The following is a 21912-nucleotide window of genomic DNA, read 5'->3' as shown; positions in this document are numbered from 1 at the left end:
GGAAGAAGTGCATTTCTCAGGCTTAACTCATGCATTTGGATAAAGTTGAATTTTATGAATGCTGTGCGTTGTGTTTTACACTAAATAAATGTTATGTTTTTAATGAGGTGAAGCATGAGAAGAGCTGTTTTTCTGAACTGACTAGAATATTACTGAGAGTAGTAGCAATGCAGATCACTAAATGAGACTTCATTTTCTACTAGGTTTAAAGCTTACATTTCTCTTGAAAAAACATCAAACCAAACAATGTAATAGTGATTCATTTTCATTTTCTTGATTTGTTTAAGGCTGAGTACAAAAAAGGAAGGGGAGAGATGAATAAGGAACCTGCTGTACTTGGAAGACCAGATTTTGAACATGCTAAAGGAGTTTCTAAACTTCTAAGCCAGGTAGGATTTTCTGTCATTTTACAATGACTTCATTCAGATATCTCGTTCCTAGTAATTCAAGAAAATATTTATATTTTTAGATGATTATCTCTAATTGCGTGAAGATTATGTTCTCAAACCCCTCTCATATGCTATTGCAATGACTGGTAAATTTAAGACTCCTAGGAAACAGAACATATAATTTTTATGCAAAAATGCAATGAACTTTGACTCTTACAACTCTTCTTTGGTGGAAGTGGTGTATATTTATATATATTATCTAGGATTTCTAAAATATTAACTGTATGTAATTTAGAGGCAAATTTTGCTACTCATTCAATTTGAATAGAACTTTACTCCCACTGAAGTAACTGTGGTCTTTTGTGTGACCACTTGCTAATGTGAGTAATGGGATCTGAATTTGGCCTGACATGTAAACCGCCTGCCTTTCCTCCCCTTGAAACTGCAGCTTTTATGTACTACTTTCTGTTAGATATTAACCTCAAAGAAAAAAAAAACAAAAAAAAAACCAAAAAACAAAAAAAAGTCACTTTTATCCAAAACTAAAAAAAAAACTTGAACATAAATATTCCCTTTTCCTTTTGTGACTCTTCTACTACTACATATCAACTTCACATTATGAGAAGAAGCTGGCGTGTTTGTTTGTATTTTTTTCTAATTTTTAACAGTGCCTTGCATAATCCTTGCTAATAATCCTGTCAGGCTACACTCAGTGCTTTTGTAAACTGAGGAACAAATTCTGCCCTCTTGTGTGAGGAGGATTACTCCCTTTGATTGGAGAAGGCCATTACAGTCTTCCCAGAGATAGGAACAAAAGCAAACAACTGGAGTAGAGTAGAACAGTCTGCAGATCAGTGTTGTACAACAGCTCCTTTTGATTTGGCAAGATGGTGAAAGTTTTCCCTAGAACTAGAATAAAATGAGAATAGTATGTCATAGAGAACAAGCCGCAGAACAGTGTAGTGTCTGTCTACAAGAGACTGAGCTGCTTTTGATGTTAACAGACATTGCCCTTGGATATCTATTGCATGACTTCTTGTTTCACACTGGATGGTCGTTAACTTTTAAGTGGTCTTTTGTTTTTGGTATCATGCAGACTGGGAAGTCAGCCTGTGCTTTCTAGGAAGACCCAGTGCTGTGCACTATACTGTTCAGACTTTGGTGTGACTTCTAGGGAAGGCAGGTGCTTTCCTTAGCAGTTCTTAAAAAGAGTTAATGTCTAAATTTAGTGTGTGACATCTGTTATTTCCACCTAACGGCAGACCACACGCTCCATTACAACTTGTTTCAGAATGCAGTGGGGTTGCAGCTGCCTATACTCACAAAGGGAACCAAAGCTGGTCCCTTTCCAGTAGCTCTGCTATCTCACTATGCTTAGTACCACTGAGTCTTTGGCCAGCAAGAAAAACAATAAATAAATAACGCCTGGACCATAGTTTCCTGAAGTCTAGTGCTGTGTCAGTTGCATCACAGACTTAATGAGCACATGTTGTATCTGAGTCTTAATAGAAGTGCATTTTCTCCTGGACAATGAGTGTCGTATATGCCAAAGTAGTAGCTTTATCATATGATCTCTTCACAGGCAGGGACAGGGATGGCACCACTTATAGTCGAGATCCTTCTGCAGAAGGAATTATTTGGTGTGCAGTTTTAACTTTTTCAGAGGGTCCAAACAGTGCAGGGGGTGTGTCAGGAAACGAAGAGAGCAGTTGATACATGGAGCTTGCTGTTTGTTTGTAAAAATGATTCTTATTAGTCCATAGTGGTCAAACCACTACACAGACAGGGCCTGGACCCCAGTTTTTGCATCCTTTCATCCTTTCTCCACCCCTCAGACTTACACTGATTAACAGAATAGAGTAGAGTAGTTCAGCTGGAAGGGACTTTCTAACTAAATATCTGATGTGGCTGCTTTCAATATGTGAGATAGGGCACATAGTATTAAAAACGGTGGCTGGCACTTTTAAAAATGATTGGGCTTCAGCCTGACACTCTGCTGCCATCCATCTGTGCAGAGTAGAATGGAAACTGTAAGTACTAAGCTGCTTTCAGCAGCAGAGAGGTGCATTTGGCAATTGCCCACCTCCTCTGAAGGAAAGGCAGTGACCATGAGTTGTCTAATGTTTTTATATATTATTTGAATCATTATAACACTTAGACACACTGGCCATAAATCAAGAGCATCCTGTACAACCACAGAAAAATTATGATGACCCCTGTGTCCAAGAAGCAGGGTGATGGGTCAGGATGAAGAATGCACCTGTGCTGTAGGAGAGGAAGTGCACTAAATGTATGTCATCTTTGTCAGTCTTCTTTATGCAGGGATCATGAAACAGGCTTGTAACAATTATAAGATTTTAAAATAGTAAATTTAGTGATGTCTTTATTGTCTCCAGACTTTCTGGGTTTTAGGATTTTAATTTCTTTCTCAGCAAATGGGAGCTTTAGAAACTGTGTTGAAAGTTGATAATCTCCCTTAATAGCACGAATCTATAAGCTATGACATGCAGAAAAATATTAGTTATTTGACCCTCACAGTGAATTAGCAAAGTTGGCAAATCTGATGGATGTAATGGGAAGAAAAGATGATAACATGTTTTAATGTGATGCATATGGGTAGGTAATTTAGGGAGTATAGAGAACAGGAGCAAGAAGAGGTCAGGCAGTGTGGGTGTAACAAAGGGAGAAAGCGATCAATGCAAGCAGGAAGGCAAAGTGAAGAAAACCGTGTTAATGTTTGACTGGTACTCAAGGCTGTACCAAACCAATGTACTTTCCCTTTCTCTTTCTCTTTACAAACAAACAGACAAACAAGCAAAGTCCTGACAACAGCATCAGCAAAAGTGCTAGCTCCTAGGACTAGAATATTTACCAACAGCATTACTTCTTTCTGTTGATATGAAACCAAATTTGAAATAGAAGCTGTGTTAGCCTTTGTGAAAACTGAAACTTGTCAGTTTGCTGAATGTACTTTGTACAATTTGGGTTATTTTTTGCATTTCTTTTTGAAACAAGCTCTTCCTTATGTCTTCTTAAAGGTGATTTTTCAAAGAGCTGCTGATATGAAGCATTCCCCTTGTTGTTGCTTAATAATTGGTTTTATGATGAATAATTTGGAACATTCATATTTCTACTGGTTCTGATGCACTGTTTCAAGGATAAAGCTGTTAGATGTAGATTTTTCTTTCCCCCCAATGTATCTTCTCTGAGATTACCAGCAGACTAGAATTTTCTGTCTTTCTTTGCATTAAGATCCACTAATGCTTTTAGCTGCCAGTATTTTAATACAGCTCTTTGTTTACATCACATTTCCTTCAATATCTGTGTCCTTTACAAGTGTTTTTTTTTTCTTTTTTTTTCTTTTCTTTTTTTTTTTTTTTTTAAAAAAAAAAAATATATATATATATATATATATATATATATATTTTCATGTTTTCATGAGGAAATACTTGAGCTGCAAGTGTCTGCTTCATCCTGGGATCCCAGTGGTTGAATGATTCAATTTTTTGTAGTTTCTTTGTAAATCTGAACAGTGGGTGATGTCACCCACTTCTGAAACTGAACACTCCCTGTGTGAACAGCTTTGAACTACAGATTTTGATTTAGGAATGTTGCTGCAAAGCTTCAAAAGACACCGTTCTGTCCAGCTGCAGTTCTGACTTTTATAGGCTTTGTGCAAGGCCAATGAGAAGTTTGTTTATCCAGGATTTATTTAATTCCAGTTGGGATCTTCAGGCATGTTGTTGTGCTAAAAGCCTGCAAAATCTGTTGATTCTTTAGCAACGATTAGAAAGCAGCTCCCAGACATTTCTTTTAAATTAACCCTTACTAAAAGAAAAGGAAACAAACTCAAGACTTTAATTAAGGAGGTCGATAATCAACCATCATTTTAAAACCTTATTAAAGTAAGCTTTTGCTTAATGATGAAATTTGTAGATAAGGTTCCACAAACAGCTGTCATTTCTACTCCCACGTTTTTATTTGCTGTTCCACCAGGTTACAAAGTTGGTCAGAACCCCCCTACAGATGTTTTAGAAATCACTGACAAAGTGTTTTTCTTTCTTGTTTTTAATTGGAACCCTTTCTCTCGGGCATGTTTTTTTCCCTCTAAACTGCATTCATTAACTTTCTCCTGTTCAAAATGAAGCTAAAACACCATGCAAGCTGCTCCCCTCGCACTTACTCATTGCTTCTCTCCTCCCTCTCCCTTCTCCCACATGTTCCCTGCCCTGTCATTTCTTTCAAAAGGAAGAGGGAAATAGAAAACACTGATCTAAGAGAAAAGGAAAGAAAAAAAAAAAAAAGGAATGTGCGTGTGTAGCTTTCAATGAGATGAATCCCCTGTGACAAGTCAGAGTTAAATTACTGTTGGAAGTGCTCTTGAGATACTGTCAGGGTCATCTGATATTATTGTGCTGCCTCCATTTTGTCCCAGAGCGACGTTTGGTGGTGTTGGAGAGGGGAGCAAAGGTAATAAGCAGTGCAGCCATACAAGGCAGCAGGACTGGGAGGTGCTGGAGCAGCCCTCACTTGCAGAAATGCACTGTGGTTGCATGGGTTGGCATTCTCCTCACATAAGTGAGCCTTCTGTGCATTGGCACCGAGATGCTTGGTCTGGGGTGCATTGGGTATCCCTCCTTCTTTCTGTGGCAATGATATGATCTGAAGTGACACAAGGATTCATTGTTGATATCTCAAGATTGATGCTTATTGTTAAAATATATATTTATATTTAAAAAATGACATCAAATAGTTGCAGCTGGAAGACTGCAAGCCAGATGTGAGGAGAGGTCCCTTTGGCACTGGTTTTTTTCACACTTGATAAGTGTACCAAGGACTACATTGTGCATTCAGGCTGCATGCGCAGTCTGAGGCTGTTTGCTGATTGTGCAAAACAGCCTTAAGAAAACAGCCTTAACACAATGTACTTACAATGTGTGTTGGGTAAAGGAGAGTTGTGCTCATAGTACTGACTTGATCCCTGTTTTCAGAGGCTTTCTGAGTCAGATATTCTAGCACTGTCTGATTTTTATTAGAAGATGAGTTCTGGATACATCTCAGAAAAGAGAAAAAGCTCTCCAGTTTAGTCCTTTGGTTCATATACGGAGTATGGATTTGCCTTTGACAAAGGCGGGATCTTTATATTCAGATATTTGCTTTTGCAATTGATCCAAAGCCAAGGCAAATATTGAACAATGTGAACCAGATGAATCTACCAGAAAGCCATAGGTATTCCTTTCTGGAGGTAGTGTGAAAGATTATGAAGGAAGTTCATCCTGTGTTCAGATAAAGTTTCTCTTCGAAAGTTAAATGTAGAATTTCCTTTCTTTGCACAAAGAATTGGAACAATATTTGCACAATTTTTGGAATTTGCACAAGTATTGGAACCACAATGTGTTCTTGAACAGATAGGCTAATATCTGCTCAGTGGCTTTTGTTTTGGTTTCTTGTTATCCCGATTAATGAAATATCAGGCACAGTAGCTAAATGGAATGAAAATATCTAAGCTAAACCATGTTGAGACTTTTTTGACTAAAAGAAGAGCTGAAAAGGAAACAGAAAATTCTACCCACAACTGAAGCTGAGAAAAAAAATAATTTTTGAAGGAGATTGTTTAAGGTGGTTTAGCCTCTATCAGATGTTCATGGGGAATGGAGAAAAAAGGAATAAGGAAAGAACTACATGTTTATTTAAAGCAGAACATGGCAAATTATAATGGATGTTGCATAAGCTCAAATATCAGGTGTCAGACTAACATTCATGAAAGCAGCATAATTCAGAGTCAACTTTTTATCCTCCATTATACCCAGCTGTTAGAAAGCAGCAAGGCATGTGTGCAGGCTCCAGATGTTTGGTGATCGTATACAACAAGGAAGGAAAATGACTGAGATTTACTGTTTGTTCAGTTTCTTTTTTTTTTTTTTTCTTTTTTTTTTTTTTTTCTGATTCTAAATTCATTTTTTTCTGAACGTTTTGTGTAATTATTGTATTTTATTTACATTTTACATGCTACCATTACCTCAACAGCTCATCATTTCCCCCTTACATGTCTTATTGTTCCTCATTTTCCTTTTAACAAAAATTAAAGAGGGTAAGAGTGATAGCAAGCAGAGGTGAGCATTCTCCTTGCAAAGGGACTGTATTACAGAGAGATTCCTGGGGCTCTCATGGAAAGTTCTATTCTGACTTCCTACCTTTTGTTTACAGTAGCTTGAAATGGTTGAAAATTTTGCAACAAATGGTTTATTTCACAAGTGTGACAATTATAATTTTTATGTTGAGAACATCCAAAAAATTGGATGTTAATTATAAATTGAATAATTCTCAGTGATTAGATTACTATTGCTAGTCAAGCAGTTCTGGTTTATTTGATTGTCCAAGACATATGGTTTCGTTTTTCTTTCCCTTTGTAAATCCTTCAGCAGCAACAATCACACATGACAATCTTTATTTTGTTTCTTTTTTTAAATTTCAGTAAAATTCAGATGCATGAAATTTACTTAAAACCAGCATGGGACAGTTAGAGGTGTGGCTACACTGAGCTTCTTTAAATATGTTCAATGTGTATGGATTAATGGAAAAGGCAATTGAGTTTAATAAGCTTGTTTGTAGCCTGAATTCTCTGTCTTCTTTAATTCCAAATGTTAATATCAAACATTTTTATTTTTTCTTTTCATGGTGGAAGGTGAAATACAAAGAGCAGTTCAAAAAAGAAATGAGGAGCCACCAGTACAATCCCCTTGACAGTGCTTCCTTCAAGCAAGCACAGATTGCATCCACCTTGGCAAGTGATGTAAGTAAATTTGCTTTGTATTTTACATGTGTTTACATCACCAGAAATGTACCAGAAGTTTCCATTTTACAAGTTACTACTATGAGCTTAAATTTCTTCTGTAAAATGTGTCTGTGTAGCAGGTACAGCATATTATCTGTTTATTCCTCTCCTTACAAAACCCTTCTCCAAGGCTCTGCAGAGTTTTTCATAGTAAGATTCATCTCACTTTGCTCCTTTAACTTTGTGTTTCACTCTGAACTAATGTACTCAGTTCTCTTGTACTGAGGAAAGACAAATACCAGTGTAGAGGGAAAACCATCTGACCAGTCTTTAGAAGGAGAGAATTACCACCTTCTCTCCAGTGGGTGTAGGAGGGGATTAGCATGAGTTGCTTAGATTTGCACGTCTCTCTCAGATTTCATCATATCTGTGATCTTCTGATCTTTATTTGAGTAAACTGTTTCTGAGATTCTGTATGGGTGCTGCTGCTGGAGTCAGACTTTATCATGTGATAATGATATCGGGATGATATATTTAACAGTGTGTCCAATGCTAAGAATGTGAGCTCTTCTTTGAGGGTGCGATCCCCTATAGCCTAAAGACAACCTTTACTTTTGTAGCATGTTGTTTCCAAAGCATGGGGCACCACTCAAAGGAAATGGGGGAGGCTGGCTTTAGAAAGGGCTCAACAGAGTAATTGTTTCCAAAATCTAAATGTTTGGTAAAAAAAAATTAAAAATAATAATTGTTAGAGTACTTATTATTATAAAATATATGTAAATTCAGTATTGTTGATTTGAAGGTTGTCTAGCTCAGTGAAGAGCATGATATATGTGAGAAGTTGACTGAAGGTATTGACTTGAGAGTTTTATCATCTAAGACAGCCAAGCTAGATAGTATTCTACCTGTAAGGATGAGTGACTAGATATCAAAAGTATGGAAAATCCTACTATAGGCTGATAGGAAGTTATCTTGTGCTACTTCATTAAGTGACTTTTGCCATAGATAATTATATTTCTTATCTTTGCTGAAAACAGTATGTATTAAATCAAATGTCCTGGAGCATTTCCCTTTATCTGTTTTATGTAGGCTGTTTTAATTTTGGCAGTAAGTGTAATATTTGAATCAGGAGAGAACAATATTCAGCAACATTTCAAAAGAATAAACACAAAGCATTGAGGAAAATGCACATTTTATAACTTTTTTGCAGAATTATTTTGAATAAACAACAACAACAAAAATCTTATGTAGTCTCAAATATCACGCAAAGTATGACTTTATGATTTTTGTTATGTCTTTTTTTTGAGTAAAGCTTTGAGTAATTCCCAAGTGGAATGAATCCGTTAATGATTTTCTTTTTTCTTAGTTCCCAAAATAATAGTTAAAGAGCACCATCTAGTGTCTCATATAGATTGTTCAGGCAAGTGCTTAATGCTTTAAGACCCCCCGCAGTTTTAGCTGTTACTTATGTTGTTAATCTTTATTTTACCTTGCCTGAATTCTTTCTGCAGGTGAATTACAAGAAGGATTATAAGGAAAGTCTGCATGATCCAGCCTCTGATCTACCAAATCTTCTGTATTTAAACCACGCTTTAAATATCAGCAAAATGCATAGTGATGTAAGTTGCTTTTATAATGATGATCTGAAAAAAAAAATCTATATATATGTATACATGTATCAAATATTTGTATAGATAGCAAGGAATATTATATTTGTAAAATACATATTTTTTTTTGCCACTACCATCATGATCTCATATGTAGTGTTGTAACTGTAGTAGCTGGGGGATGTAAGTGAAGAAAGAACTTTTAGGGAGAGAGGCTCATTTATGAAAACAACTAGAATACTGGGTAAGAATCACACAGTCTTCTGTTACTTGTTGCTTCTGTTTCTTCTTACATGTCCAAAATCTTCCACATTTTTTTCTTTGTTGATCTAAGATATTTCTTTCTGTGCAAATCTTACCTTGTCTAAGATCTTAACATTGCCTTCATCTGCAGGTCTCATTACAGAAGTGGCAATTATGTTAGTTTAATATTTGGAGCTTCGCCATAAGTAGTCCATTAAGTGTTTAGTTTCCCTTAGAGCTTCTCTGCTTAAGCCTTTTTTTTTTTTTTTTTTCCCTCCTAAATGTCTGAAGCCTCCTATGCTGGATCAAGTAATAGCCACAAAACTCCGTCCTTCTAGATAACAAGACAGTGCCCCTCTGTGGGGCTGGTGCTTGGACATAAGATACTGACGATGGGGTTGAAATAGAGTCATAGAATCATAGGGCGGCTTGAGTAGGAAGGAAGCTTAAAGGCCATCTAGTTCCAACATCCTGCCATGGTCAGGGTTACTACGTATAGAACAGGCTACTCAGGGCACCATCCAACCCGGCTTTGAATGTCTTCAGGGATAGTGTGCCCACAGCTTCTCTGGTCAGCCTTTGTCAGGGCCTCACCACCCTCCAAGTAAAGAATTTCCTCCTAACATCTAACCTAAGTCTGCTCTCTTTTAGTGTAAAGCCATTCCTCCTTGTCCTATTACTACACTCCCTGATAAATACTTCCTCTCCACTTTCCTGTAGGCTCTGTTTAGGTACTGGAAGGCCACAGTATGGCATCCCCAAACTCTCTTTTTGTGCTGAAGAACCCTTATAGGAGAGGTGCTCCAGACCTCTGACCATCTAAGTGGCCCTCCACTGGACCCACTCCAACAGCTCCACATCTTTATTGTGCTGAGGTCCCCAGGCCTGGATGCAGTGCTCCAGATGGGGTCTCATGAAACAGAGAGGAAGAGGCAGGAAACTCATGGCTTCTGTGCAGTGCTGAAGCTTCTCTCCCACTCCAAGAGCACCTATGCTACATGTGTAGTGCTTGGAGGCTGATAAGCTGCATTTGTCTTTTTCACTCCAGAAACAACAGCGCTTCTGTGGAGATGGGTGAGTGGGTGGTGTAGGGAAGGAGGATTACTCACTGTTGGCAGGAGGTGAGAGCTTCACAGGGAAAGGGTCAGCGTTAATGAACATGAGTAGCATAATGACTTCTGAGTCAGTGTCTGCTTGGAGAAGCTTATGTCTAAAACAATCAGAATAATTCAGCCTTACCATCTATACTTGATTTTCATGTTTCTTTTTAGTTAATTGCTTTTTGTCTGTGTCATTCTAATGTGTGAAGCCAGTATTATTCTTTATTTATTTATTTATTATTTTTTTAACATGCATTATAAATAAGTTCACAGTTTTCACTTTCTGTATACTTCTTTGTGTTTTGGCTTGATTCTACTTTCCTTCAGTGTCATGTGAGACTGGCATTTTTTTACTGATTGAATGAATATCCTCAGAGTGAATATCATCAAATTGTCATCTTTAATGAAATGTAGAATCCTGGACTTCCCTTTGCAAGAAGTAAGGCTGCTTACTTCTTCCAAAATGCATTTGTTTATATGACCAAGGATTTATATTGTGTATGCCCTTTTCTTATGACTCCTTAAATACCGTGTCTCTGATTTTTGCGTTGTCCAGATGCTGGTGGATATTTTTTCTTGCTATGAGCAGGAAGAAGAATGCTTTGTCAATTCTTAGGGTCTCTACTAGCTATTTGTCTTCCACAGAAATCCCATTTTCAAAATCCTTCTCAGATTTGACCTCCCTCTGTCATCTCTCCTGCCTTTCTCCATGCTTCTCGAATACCTTCTTTGTGTTCTCCCTGTCTCTCAATAGCACGTACCAAATCTTTGTTTAAGTCTTTTCCCACAATGTGAAAGAGACTATGCCATTCATTGATTTCCAAGGACTCATTGCATGGTCATCTTTTACTTCTGACCATGAAATATAGAGCTTCTTACTGATAACACAGATCTGCTTTTTTCTTTCTTCCCTGAGCATTATTCTACTTCTCATCTTTTGCTTGACATAGTCATATCTACCATCATGTGATATGTTGTAACTTGTATAATTAATTGAACTGATAAATTAATATGGTTAATTGAGCTAATTTGCCAATTGACCTAGAATATAAAAGAAAGTCTGCATGACTTTTTGTAATAAATGTACTAGGATACAAATGCAAAGCTATTTTTCAAGTGAGCTTCTATGGCAGCAATGTCAACAATTCATAGAAAAGCAAGATGGACATATGTGAGCCAAAACAGAAAGGCTGCTCTGAAAATAATGCCTCCTACTTTATTACATTGACCCTCAATGCCAGAGGCAAATGTTGGTGTAATGGCAGTAGAGGGGAAACCTTCCCACCAATGTTTCATTGGATTTTGTTGCCATGTGACAGATGGCAACAGAGAAGAAATCTGACGGGACAGTGTCTGACGTGGAAGCAACAGAATAAAATTGAATTCCTCCGTGCAGAAAAAGTTGCACTCATTGACATTCCTTGATGCTTGCTGAATACTTGTGGATGTGAGCACAGCGAGGTGCTGGGTGGCATGTTTCAGCAGTGACAACAGCAATGAGAAAGACAAGCCACATTCTGGGTAGCCATAGCCATAGCCATACAGATTTTTAGGAGTGTGTCATGCAGGCCACTGCTGGTAAAAATGCATAGCTAATGGTGGTGACTGTGTTGAAAAATAGTGTTTAATAGTTGATAATTTTCTTGATCAATAGTGCTATTGTGCTCTTAGTATCTGTTATAGTTTTCATGAATAAAAAGAAGGCATTACTTTTAGAGCTACACACATTATAATTTTGACAGACTGGATTCATATTATGTGCAAGAATTTGGTGAGAGAGTTCACTAGGAGGGACTTTCCCTTCACATGGTATATGTGTAATTTGTTTTGACATAAACTATGGAGATACATCAGATAAAACTTTGATGTAACTACGGTTAGTTTATTGTTTTGTAACTTCAAAATTTTTCCATGTTGTAGAAACCTTAACGTGGTAATGAACTACAGCCTAAAAAATTGAACTTACTGCATTGAATTTTCTGGAGCGGAGTGGCTAAATAGACTTCAGAATCCAAATCTGGTGTCTTTAGTTCAGTGTATCAAAAAGTTGTGCAATTTATCTCATTTGGTCATATAGACTTTTAAAAATTAGTTCAGTTAATTGAGGAATGGAATAAAGGTGTGAAGTCAGAATCTGTAGGTGGTGGTAATTTTCATTTTTTTTTTTTCCCACTAAAGAAGCAGTTTTGTTTTGTGACATTTATAATTATTTCCACTAGGAGGCAAACACAGACCATCATATCCTTGGCACTTTACCATGACAAATGTAAAACATAATGGTTATTTTCTAGCTAACATAAAATTCCACTTCTGTATAGACAGGACAAGCATTTTCTCTAGGAATTTAGAAAAATTTTTTATATTATCCTCTCTTTCTTTCACTATCATCAGGTATTTAAATTGTAAGCCTTCTACTTGGCTTTTTTTTTTTTCTTTTTTTTTTTTTTTTTTTCCTGTGATAACATTTCTGGATTTTTTTGTTTGTTTGTTTGTTTCCATGTATGTGTAAGAAATGATTTAAGCAAAACAAAAGCTATAACCTCACCCTGGATACAGCTTAGCAAATCCATCACAAAGAAAATGCAGTACTTCAAAGTCAGGTATACATGATCATAAATAAATCTTGGAAAGAGAAAAATGCAGCATTCTAACAATGATTATATCAGGCATGAAGCTGCATTACAAATTGCAGTGATGTACAGTGCATAGTCAATCAGAAGCAGCCCACACAGAAAGTTCCAGAATTCAAATCTAGTGCAGAAGTCTGAGAATGGAAGAGATTCTGAACACTTTTCTCAAACTCAGCCACCAGTATTTTTGAAGAGATGAATTAAAATGGCATTAATCATGTTGAATATCATTTTTTGATGTATAGCTGTTTTTTGATGGTTTGTTTGTTTGTTTTTCTTTTTTTCCTTGTTAGAAAGTACTACTGTATCAAACACTGTTGGAGATAAATAATGTGTTTGACCATAGTCACATGTGCCATCTTAATAAAAGATATTTAAATTAATAGTTTAGATGTTTTTCCAAGTTTCTAAGCATAGTGTCTTTGCTTCATGAGTTAGCTTAAAGTTGCATGTTAGTGTCTTAGCCATGTGTGCTAATATGATTTTGCTGCTAGCTCTAAGCTCACGGCTATTGGTAGCTGAGAGAGGAATGTCTGTGTAAGACTAGACCCTACTGAGGCCACAGTTCTGCTTCCTTTTTCCTCCCTCTGGTGCAAACAAAAGTGTTTCAGAATGGTACTTTGGAGCGTGAAAGACAAATCTGTGGTGGCTGGTGAAGCAGATTTTGTTATTAGAGTAATTGTGTTCTATGGATACATGATGGAATCACACTGCAAAGCTGCCAAGTTTTCAGCCACAGGTCACTCAGCAAAAATCATGCAATTATTTAAAGGTGGTTGATTCTCTTTTCTCCTGCTGTTATCAGACTTCATTATTTTTGAGTCTGACATATGGAAGCAAAGGAATATGTGGTTCCAGAAAAAGTTTCCTTGTCTAGCTGCTTTGTTTCTCCAACAGATTTAGTTTGGTAAGAGTTTTTTAAGTCAAATATTTCTAGGGTACTGTAGCAGGCAATCAGATCTCACATTCTCTCAGCTGCTAACAGTATTTATTTTCATTTTTCTAGGTCAAGTACAGAGAGAATTATGAGAAATCTAAAGGCAAATCAATGCTCGAGTTTGTGGATACACCAATGTACCAAGTTTCAAAGGATGTTCAAAAGATGCAAAGTGAGGTTAGTAAGATGTGTGTTTGAATGTCCAAAATTTTCTTAACACATGTTAAGAAAATAGATGAGATGATCATAGAAGTTTTATAAACTGAGGATAGGGCTGAAGTAACACCAAGTTCTGCGCTCTTTAACATCTTTATCAATGACACTGACGATGAAATCGAGTGCACCGTCAGCAGGTTTGCTGACGACACCAAGCTGAGTGGTGCGGTTGATGCGGAGGAAGGAAGGGATGCCATTCAGAGGGACCTCTGAAATGGTTTTAAGTTGAAAGAGGGAAGATTTAGTTTGGATGTTAGGGGGAAGTTCCTTACTAGGAGATCAGGTGCAAGGTATGAATACTAATGACATAGCTTATTTCTGGCTCACTTTATAGTGCTCTTTCTGAAATATGTTTAGAACTGCACATGCGTGTACCACTAATTGTTGTTTTTGCTTCAACAGAAAATATATCGCAAAGATTTTGAAGAAAGTCTTAAGGGAAGGCCCTCACTGGATTTAGACAAGACCCCAGAGTTCTTGCATATAAAGCAAGTCACTAATCTTCTGAAGGAGGTAGAGGATTTAACTTTTTTTTTTTTTTCCTGTTCTTGTTAAGAAGTAAATGAGAAATAAGCAGCATCACTGCTGAGTGCTAAGCACATGCTGCTGAGTGCTGAACCACTTACACTAAATATTATAGTTAAGTACAGAAGAGAGTCCATGGATAGAAGTTGTAGCATGTCATTTTGTATTCTGAATAGTCTTGCAATAAGAATTGATACTTATTGAAGTTTGTTTTAATGTTAGGAAATTACAAAAGTTCAGCACACTTGAACCAGAAAAATAGAGTTAAATGAACAAATCAGATGATTCCATAGAAAATAGATTGTTGGCTGGAAACTCCTTGTGACAGCCTCAATTTTAGAATTTGTCCCTCTCCTGGGCCCAAAAAGCCCCAGTTTGGTGACCTTCCAGGCATGCTGAAAAAGACATCTGTTTGATGGGATTTTGGAGAGGTTTTGGTGTTTGCTTTCCAGAAAGATGAAATAGTTGAAAGGCAGATTTCTGTTGCTGTCCAGACAGCAGTCTTTCCATTTGATCAATTATTTCAGGTTTATGATAGTGTGTTATAGTTATGTGAATGCCTTGAGCTGAGTGTAAGTCACTTTTAACTGATCTATTTGGAACAATTATCAATTAGATTTCTTATGAGTGAAAGTTAAGAAGAGTAAAGTTACTCTGATATTACGTAATCTGCTATAAGCAAATCTAGTTAAAATATGTGGATTTTCTGTATGCTCATTGTTCTTCAGTTGTGGATGACATTATGAATCAAATCAGTTTTTTTCGTTCTGTGACTGAGAATATATGTATTGTTGGTCTTTTAATTTTTATGTTATTATTGAAAACAGTCTTAACTATATTCATGTTTGGTTTTGAGTATTGGTTTGGTTGATTCTATACATTAGATTTAGTATTTGACTAAACTTAGAAGCAAATGTATTAGAAAATTATAAACTTAAAATGCACAGTTAGAAGTGTTGGAGTTCCTAGAACTTCTTTTGAATTTGGGATCCAGCAGTACCTTGTTTATATTTATTGTATTAAGAATTGATGCTTTTGCTATAGCTCAGAGGTATGATGGAATTGAGGTTGCTAGAATGAAAAACCCTTGAAGCTTGTTCCTTGCACTGTTCTTAAAATAGCTTATCCCAGTCTGTGCTGTGGGAAAAGACTTTTATTTCACATATTTTCTTATTATTCATTCTCTAATAAATAATTTATTTTGATAAGCTTATCTATCATATAGGCAAGTTTCAAAATCGATCTTGCTTGGGCAGTACCATTCTGTGCATACAGAGCTCTCCTATGTCTCTCATGTGTGTTTGCTGACTAGGGAAAAATGCAAACACTTGCATTTCATTGAGTTAATCTTGCTGCTTGCTAAGTGTGCGCAGAAGTGGATAGTACATGCATAATGGCAGAAGTGTTGTAAGTTTACATCTTCAAAAACTATCAGTTGACTTCCCTGTGTAATGGTACATGTATTGAGCTGTTCTCTAATTCTTACCTCCTTAGATTTTACAACTCATTACTGAGGGAATAAAGTGTATCTGTTGAAAAATATGAGAAAATGGAAATAGTGTTCCAATGTAGAAAGATACCAAATTTCAGATTTTATATCCATGTTCAATAATCAATCTGATTTCTTTCTGTTTGTAAGAAACCTTATGCTGAGGCAAAGGTGCTCTTTCCTATAAAGTTAATACACGTTTAAGAGTATTAATTTGTGTGTGTGCAAATTCTTTGGAAAAAATATTTTCTTCAGACTTCTATTTGCCTTGCATTAAAAAACTAAACAAACCTGGATGTGGAAAGAGCAATTAAAAATCCTAGAACATGTAAAAGATTTTTCACTTCTACTGGACTTGCATCAGCTTTTAAGGTGTTGGGAAGAAAAAGAGGAACTAAGTGTCTACAGACAGATTCCAGTATGATTTTAATTTTATTGTGAACATTTGAGTGCTCTGGAGGCTGTGGTTCCTAAATGTTGGTAGATCATAACAGTGAAGTGTCTAAGGGGAACAGAGGAGAAATGGCAGGAATATTATGGTTTATCAAGCAGTCATTGTAACTGGTCCTGCCTAATACAGTGCTCAGGGAATCCATCCTGATTGTAAATCCATTAGTGAAAAGGAGGTAAGAGCGGCAGCACAGCAGATAGTAGTCTGTGTATAAGCAAATGCTACTGCAATTAATGTAGAATTGTATAGGAGAAGACTGTTTTTCAAGAGCACAACAGGAAAATGAATGGCTATATTAAAACCTTCTTACTTTTGCAACTTTGTAGCTTTTGATTTGATAATTTTTAATTCTATTTTAACTTTGAAACTTTCAGATAATTCATATTTTATGGGTATTTCAAAGAGGCTCTTCAGACATTTAATACATGGCATTTCTTTTCAAGATCTTGCACACAATATTAACTGGAAAAATCTCTCTTTAAATCCTTAGAAAGAGTATAGAAAAGATTTGGAAGAATGGATGAAAGGAAAAGGAATGACAGTGTTTGAAGATACGCCAGATTTGATTAGAGTTAAAAACGCGGCTCAGATACTAAATGAGGTACGTTATGCTGGTCGAGATTATTGATGCCAGAGAAAGTTCACTCTTTATGGTATACTCTATGGAAAATAATCCATTCTTTAAACATAATCTACATTGAAATATGTAACAACTTAAACTAAGGCTCGTTCTGTTTTGATTTAAGAATATAGAAAAAGTTTGGAAGAAACTTAAGACAAATATTTCTTCTTTTCAGGCAATGAAAAGGTTAGTGTAAATTGTTAGTGGAGCCAACAGGTAAACAACCTAATCTAGTTGTTCAATTAGTATCACTAATACTGCAATTGAAAAAGAGTTGAATATTAATGAACTTCTAAAGGAAATTAGAGGAAGTGGTTTCCAGTTTTTTGAAACTTGTTTCTCTTGTTTAAAGGTAGAAATTGGTAATGACTGTCGAACATCTTTGAAAGAACGTTTATCCAGATAAAATGTTCTACTTCTGGATGCTTTTTCCCAAAAGTGAATGTTTGTACATATACAGGGGGACTGCTCTGAAAGTAATGTCTCCTGTTTCATTATGCTGGCCCACAGTGTCAGAAGCAAATGTTGGTGGTATGGCAATTGAGGTTAAAGCTTCCCACCAACATTTCCTTATGTTTTGTTGCCATGTGACAGATGGCAACAGAGGGACAGTCTGACAAAATGGCATCTGACATGGAAGTGTGTATGAAGCAAAGGTGTGGTACTGAATTCCTCCATGTGGAGAGTATTACAACTGTTGACATTCATTGATCCTTTCTGAGTGTTTATGGAAACCAAAGAGTGGATGTGAGCACAGTGAGGCAGTGAGTGGTGCATTTCACAATGTCAACTGTGACATGAAAGACAAACCACATTCTGGATGACTGTGCAGATTTTTATGAGTGTGACATGCAAGCTCTTGATCATGGCTGGTGTAAATGTATAGTGGTTACTATATGGAAAATTGTGGTTTTTAGCTCAGATTTATTTTTTTTTTTAATTTTTATTTATTTATTTATTTATTTTCTGTTATATAAATAGTGTAATTGTGCTCTTTGTATCTATTATAATTTTCATGGAAATAAATAGGCGGCATTACTTTTCAAGAACCCTACATGTTTATATATTTTATATGCATTCAATGTGTGTATTTTTTTACACATATTGATATAGCCATAATAACCAGAAATACTGCTGTGCATAGGGCCAACCTTACCAGTGTGAGCAAGTGCAGGAACACATAGCTGTAACTCCCTGCATTATCTTTTCCTTGTTGTACACAGCCAGAAGCTGGTAGGAAGCATTTGCCATTCCACTTTTAGCAGAGAGGAAGTGAGAGATGGTGTCTTCTCACTGATTAATTGAAACTTAAAAAAACAACAACAAAAAAAGGGAAGTTTGGAGTCTGGTTTTGGAAGCAGAGAGTAGTTTTATCACATTTCTTCATCAGAGTGAGACAGAGGTAGAAAACTGAAAGTATTTTTTCTCTTGTTACTTTTTGCAGTGTTTAGCGCATTGAAATTATGATATTTTTTTTCCTCCTAACTAAAATGTAACCTAAAAATAGTTAATGAACAGGAAAATTAGAAATGGGTATTTATTTTGCAAAAAGTTATCTTCTTTCCATAAGCAAATAAACTAAAATAAGAAAAATGATTATGACTACAGTATCAGAGATAGCAGTGCCTGGGATCATAAAAGATAAGTCTTTTAATTTTTTAAAGTGTAATGTATTAAAAAGTACAATTATTGTATGTGATATTTCAGTAGTACTTTGTAATATCATTTACTGATGAAAAAGAAATACATCCATTCTTGAAAAAGTGGAAGATGTAATATTAATTTTGTTTCCTGGTTATTGTTTATTTATAAATTATGTTGTGGAGAGAAAGCAGAAATCATGGATGAGTACAGCCACTGGTCTAATGGCTGTGGTTCAGGAAAGATATGTATTAAATGAATAAATTGCAACATCTTGTTCTGAAAGTTCAATGGAAACAGTTCTCTACAGTATTAAATTTTTAGCATGTTGTCTTTATAAATAAAATATTTTCTTAAAAGTGAAATGTGTTTCAATTAGTATGGCATCAAGTATCAGCTTATTACAGTAGGTTTTGCTGAGCTAAACTGCCTCTTTATTTTAGAAGATAATTACAGCAATCTGTATGGGCTGATTCCACCAGCTCCCTCCCAAATTCAGCAGTGGAGTTTTGTATATTCAGTGAATATCTCCTAAAGTTTTTATCTTCTAGGTTTTTATGTGTTTTCCTGTCAAAATCTTGCCAAGACTCCTGAGAGTTTTAACCTTCTAGTTAAGATTTTTGATTGAGTTGCAATTGTAACCCTTAAATTGACTCTTGTGTTAAAATGTTTAACTCACGTTAAAACTTGAAACTTTCTGACTATTGTAAACCTAATGTATAAGGTTTTATCTTACAGAAACAATACAAGAAAGACTTGGAAACTGAAATTAAAGGGAAGGGCATGCAAGTTGGTCCAGATACTCCTGAGATAAGACGAGCCAAGAAAGCTTCTGAAATTGCAAGCATTGTAAGTATCATATCTGGTGCGAGCTTTGCCTTTGACATAATGCAAATTACTGTTGTTGAGAGTTCTGCATGATAAATAATCCAGATGGTAGGCATATATATGACAGATTCACTAAAGACCTAGACTGTTAAGCTCAATGGAGTCTGAAAATGTTGTAGTCCATAATGGGGAAACCTAAATGTTCCCAGAATTTTGAACCTTAACCATGCCTAGCCTTGACTGTGTTCAGTAGCTGCAGGCCCTCCTACTTTTAGGTCTAGATAGCAGCTGCTGGTTTAGGTAGGACTAAACGATAAACACAGCTAGAGGCACACTAAAAGCCTTGTGGTGTGAGTCTCACACAGGACTGGTGAGGGGTAAAAATTCCTGTCAACATATTCCTCTGGTTGTGGCTGTCGAAGTTGGAAAGGCAGATAAGTGTAGAATACTGTCAAATTTGAAGAAAGCAGTCTGTTAAAAGAACTATTTAACCTGACATAGCTATAGTATAGTTGTATTGTATGTAGGTCCTACAAAGATATTACTGTTGAACCAAAAGTTGTTTGATCCTTTATGGATAATGCTCAGTGGAATTGAACAGAGGAAAAATGTAAGGATTTGATTGCTGGACATGTGAGTAATGCTAATAATATTAATTTCAGAAAGAATATAAGAAAGACTTGGAGAATGAAATTAAAGGAAAGGGAATGGAAGTGGGCATGGATACCCCTGATATACAGAGAGCAAAGAAAGCTTCTGAAATTGTAAGCCAGGTGAGTACAGATTGGATCTATTAAGATTACTTTTGAAGTTAGAAACACTTGTGCTAGAAGGAATAAGCAGTGCACAGTTTAAAGAATAAAAAAGGAAAAAGAAAAATCGGATTACAGAAATTGAAGCAGCTCTTTTGAAGGCTAATCAGTGATATCTGTATAGCTTTGAAGACAATATGTGCAAATAACCATGGAATTAGTTACACTGCATACTCAGGGATATGTTTTTATTTAATTTTATTCCAGTTCACTCTATTTTACTCAAATGTACATTATTTATACTTAATCTTTATTTATTTTATTTTGCAGAAAGAATATAGAAAAGATCTGGAGACTGAAATTATAGGAAAAGGGATGCAAGTTGGTCCATTTACACCTGAAATACAACGGGTCAAAAGAGCTTCAGAAATAGCAAGCCAGGTAGGCGTAGTTCAGAGGCTAATTTTTTAATTTTTGTGTGACGATGAGTGCCAGAAGTGCATTGCTCAGAATACTTCTCTATCTCTGTAGAGGCTTTCAGACCCATATGGAATTACATGTAGAAAAAATTCTTCCTGCCTCATTCATATTTGTATTTAGGCCTGTCACACCATGTAAGTCATCTTGAAGTTTTACATCTACTTGCAGATCTTTTTGCATTACCTAATGGGAAGAAAAAATATATACTTACATTTGTTCTTTTCACTGTCAGGTGCTCCACATAGATGGGGATGTAATGGTCCCACAATGATAGGAATATCATGGAGGAAAGATGTTGAAATAAGTACTGTAAATGGCTGTTGACACTTGTCAGCAATAAGCATTTTTTGTTGCAGATTGTATATTCTAAACCCTAACAAAACATAGAATAGATATTTGAAAATGATTTTTCAGAAAATGTACAAAGATGAAGCAGAGAAGATGCTCTGTAACTATTCTGCTGTCCCAGACACTCCAGAAATGGAGAGGATCAAAAGTACTCAGAAAAACATCAGTTCAGTGAGTAACAGTGCTTCTCTCTTGCATATTTTCACATATTTTCTGCTTAGTCTCCCTTGTGCCTTAGCATGAAATTGGGAAGTTATGAGTAAATATCCTTTGATCCATTTCCATTATTTTCCCGGCAAATTCTGTATCACTCATTTCTTTCAATAAAAAAAATAACAAGTTTTTCTAGGTGTGATACTTATTTTGAATTGCTAAAGCACTTATAATGCCTTGCCAAGCCACAAATATTTTTGAAAGATTTATTCTCTTTTTCCACCAAGCCCCAGGAAGTATTTTATTTAAATGGACAAAATAACTACGGCTTCTTACTATGCACATAGGGCTTTTCATCTCTTTCCTATCATGTGTACGGAACACTAGCATTCTGGTATAAAATTAGAACAGAGCAAGTTTCATAAATATATGTCTAATGATTTTATGATACACTGGTTACATTTTTTAAGTTTTTTATGCTAGGTTTAAGTTTCAATTTATCCTTAGATATAAATTATGAACTTAGATTTCAAAGTTTGTTCCGTTTGTGATTGTTGTGTTCAGTTCCATTTCTTCCTTGGGACCATTAACTCTGCTGTTAGTAATTCTGGCTTTGCTTTTAATATAACTGAAGAAAAGATGTAGGGTAAATTTAGCCTTCAGAGCCAAAGGCTTTCTAGTTAATGTCTGTTTTTCTGGCAAACTAAATAATACAAAGCCAATGAT

General features: G+C 35.9%; 1 protein-coding gene across 2 annotated transcripts in view; it reads left to right on the top strand.

The window, feature by feature from the left end:
- The window catches only part of NEBL (nebulette), a 231978-nt gene that overhangs the window by 168483 nt on the left and 41583 nt on the right, over nucleotides 1-21912 (top strand). The window contains exons 7-16 of one of the 2 annotated variants that reach the window (XM_072327239.1): nucleotides 288-389; nucleotides 7075-7182; nucleotides 8676-8783; nucleotides 13751-13858; nucleotides 14300-14410; nucleotides 16853-16963; nucleotides 19364-19474; nucleotides 20116-20226; nucleotides 20536-20646; nucleotides 21100-21204. The exons of the other annotated variant lie outside the window; for it this stretch is intronic. Of the exons in view, the coding sequence (XP_072183340.1) occupies nucleotides 288-389; nucleotides 7075-7182; nucleotides 8676-8783; nucleotides 13751-13858; nucleotides 14300-14410; nucleotides 16853-16963; nucleotides 19364-19474; nucleotides 20116-20226; nucleotides 20536-20646; nucleotides 21100-21204 (1086 nt within the window). The remainder of the gene's footprint in view (nucleotides 1-287; nucleotides 390-7074; nucleotides 7183-8675; nucleotides 8784-13750; nucleotides 13859-14299; nucleotides 14411-16852; nucleotides 16964-19363; nucleotides 19475-20115; nucleotides 20227-20535; nucleotides 20647-21099; nucleotides 21205-21912) is intronic. 2 annotated transcript variants of the gene reach the window in all.

The sequence above is a fragment of the Excalfactoria chinensis genome, chromosome 2, assembly GCF_039878825.1.
Source record: "Excalfactoria chinensis isolate bCotChi1 chromosome 2, bCotChi1.hap2, whole genome shotgun sequence".
Taxonomy (NCBI): Eukaryota; Metazoa; Chordata; class Aves; order Galliformes; family Phasianidae; genus Excalfactoria; species Excalfactoria chinensis.
The sequence above is the reverse complement of the archived record's forward strand: the minus strand, read 5'-3'. Positions and strand labels throughout refer to the sequence as shown.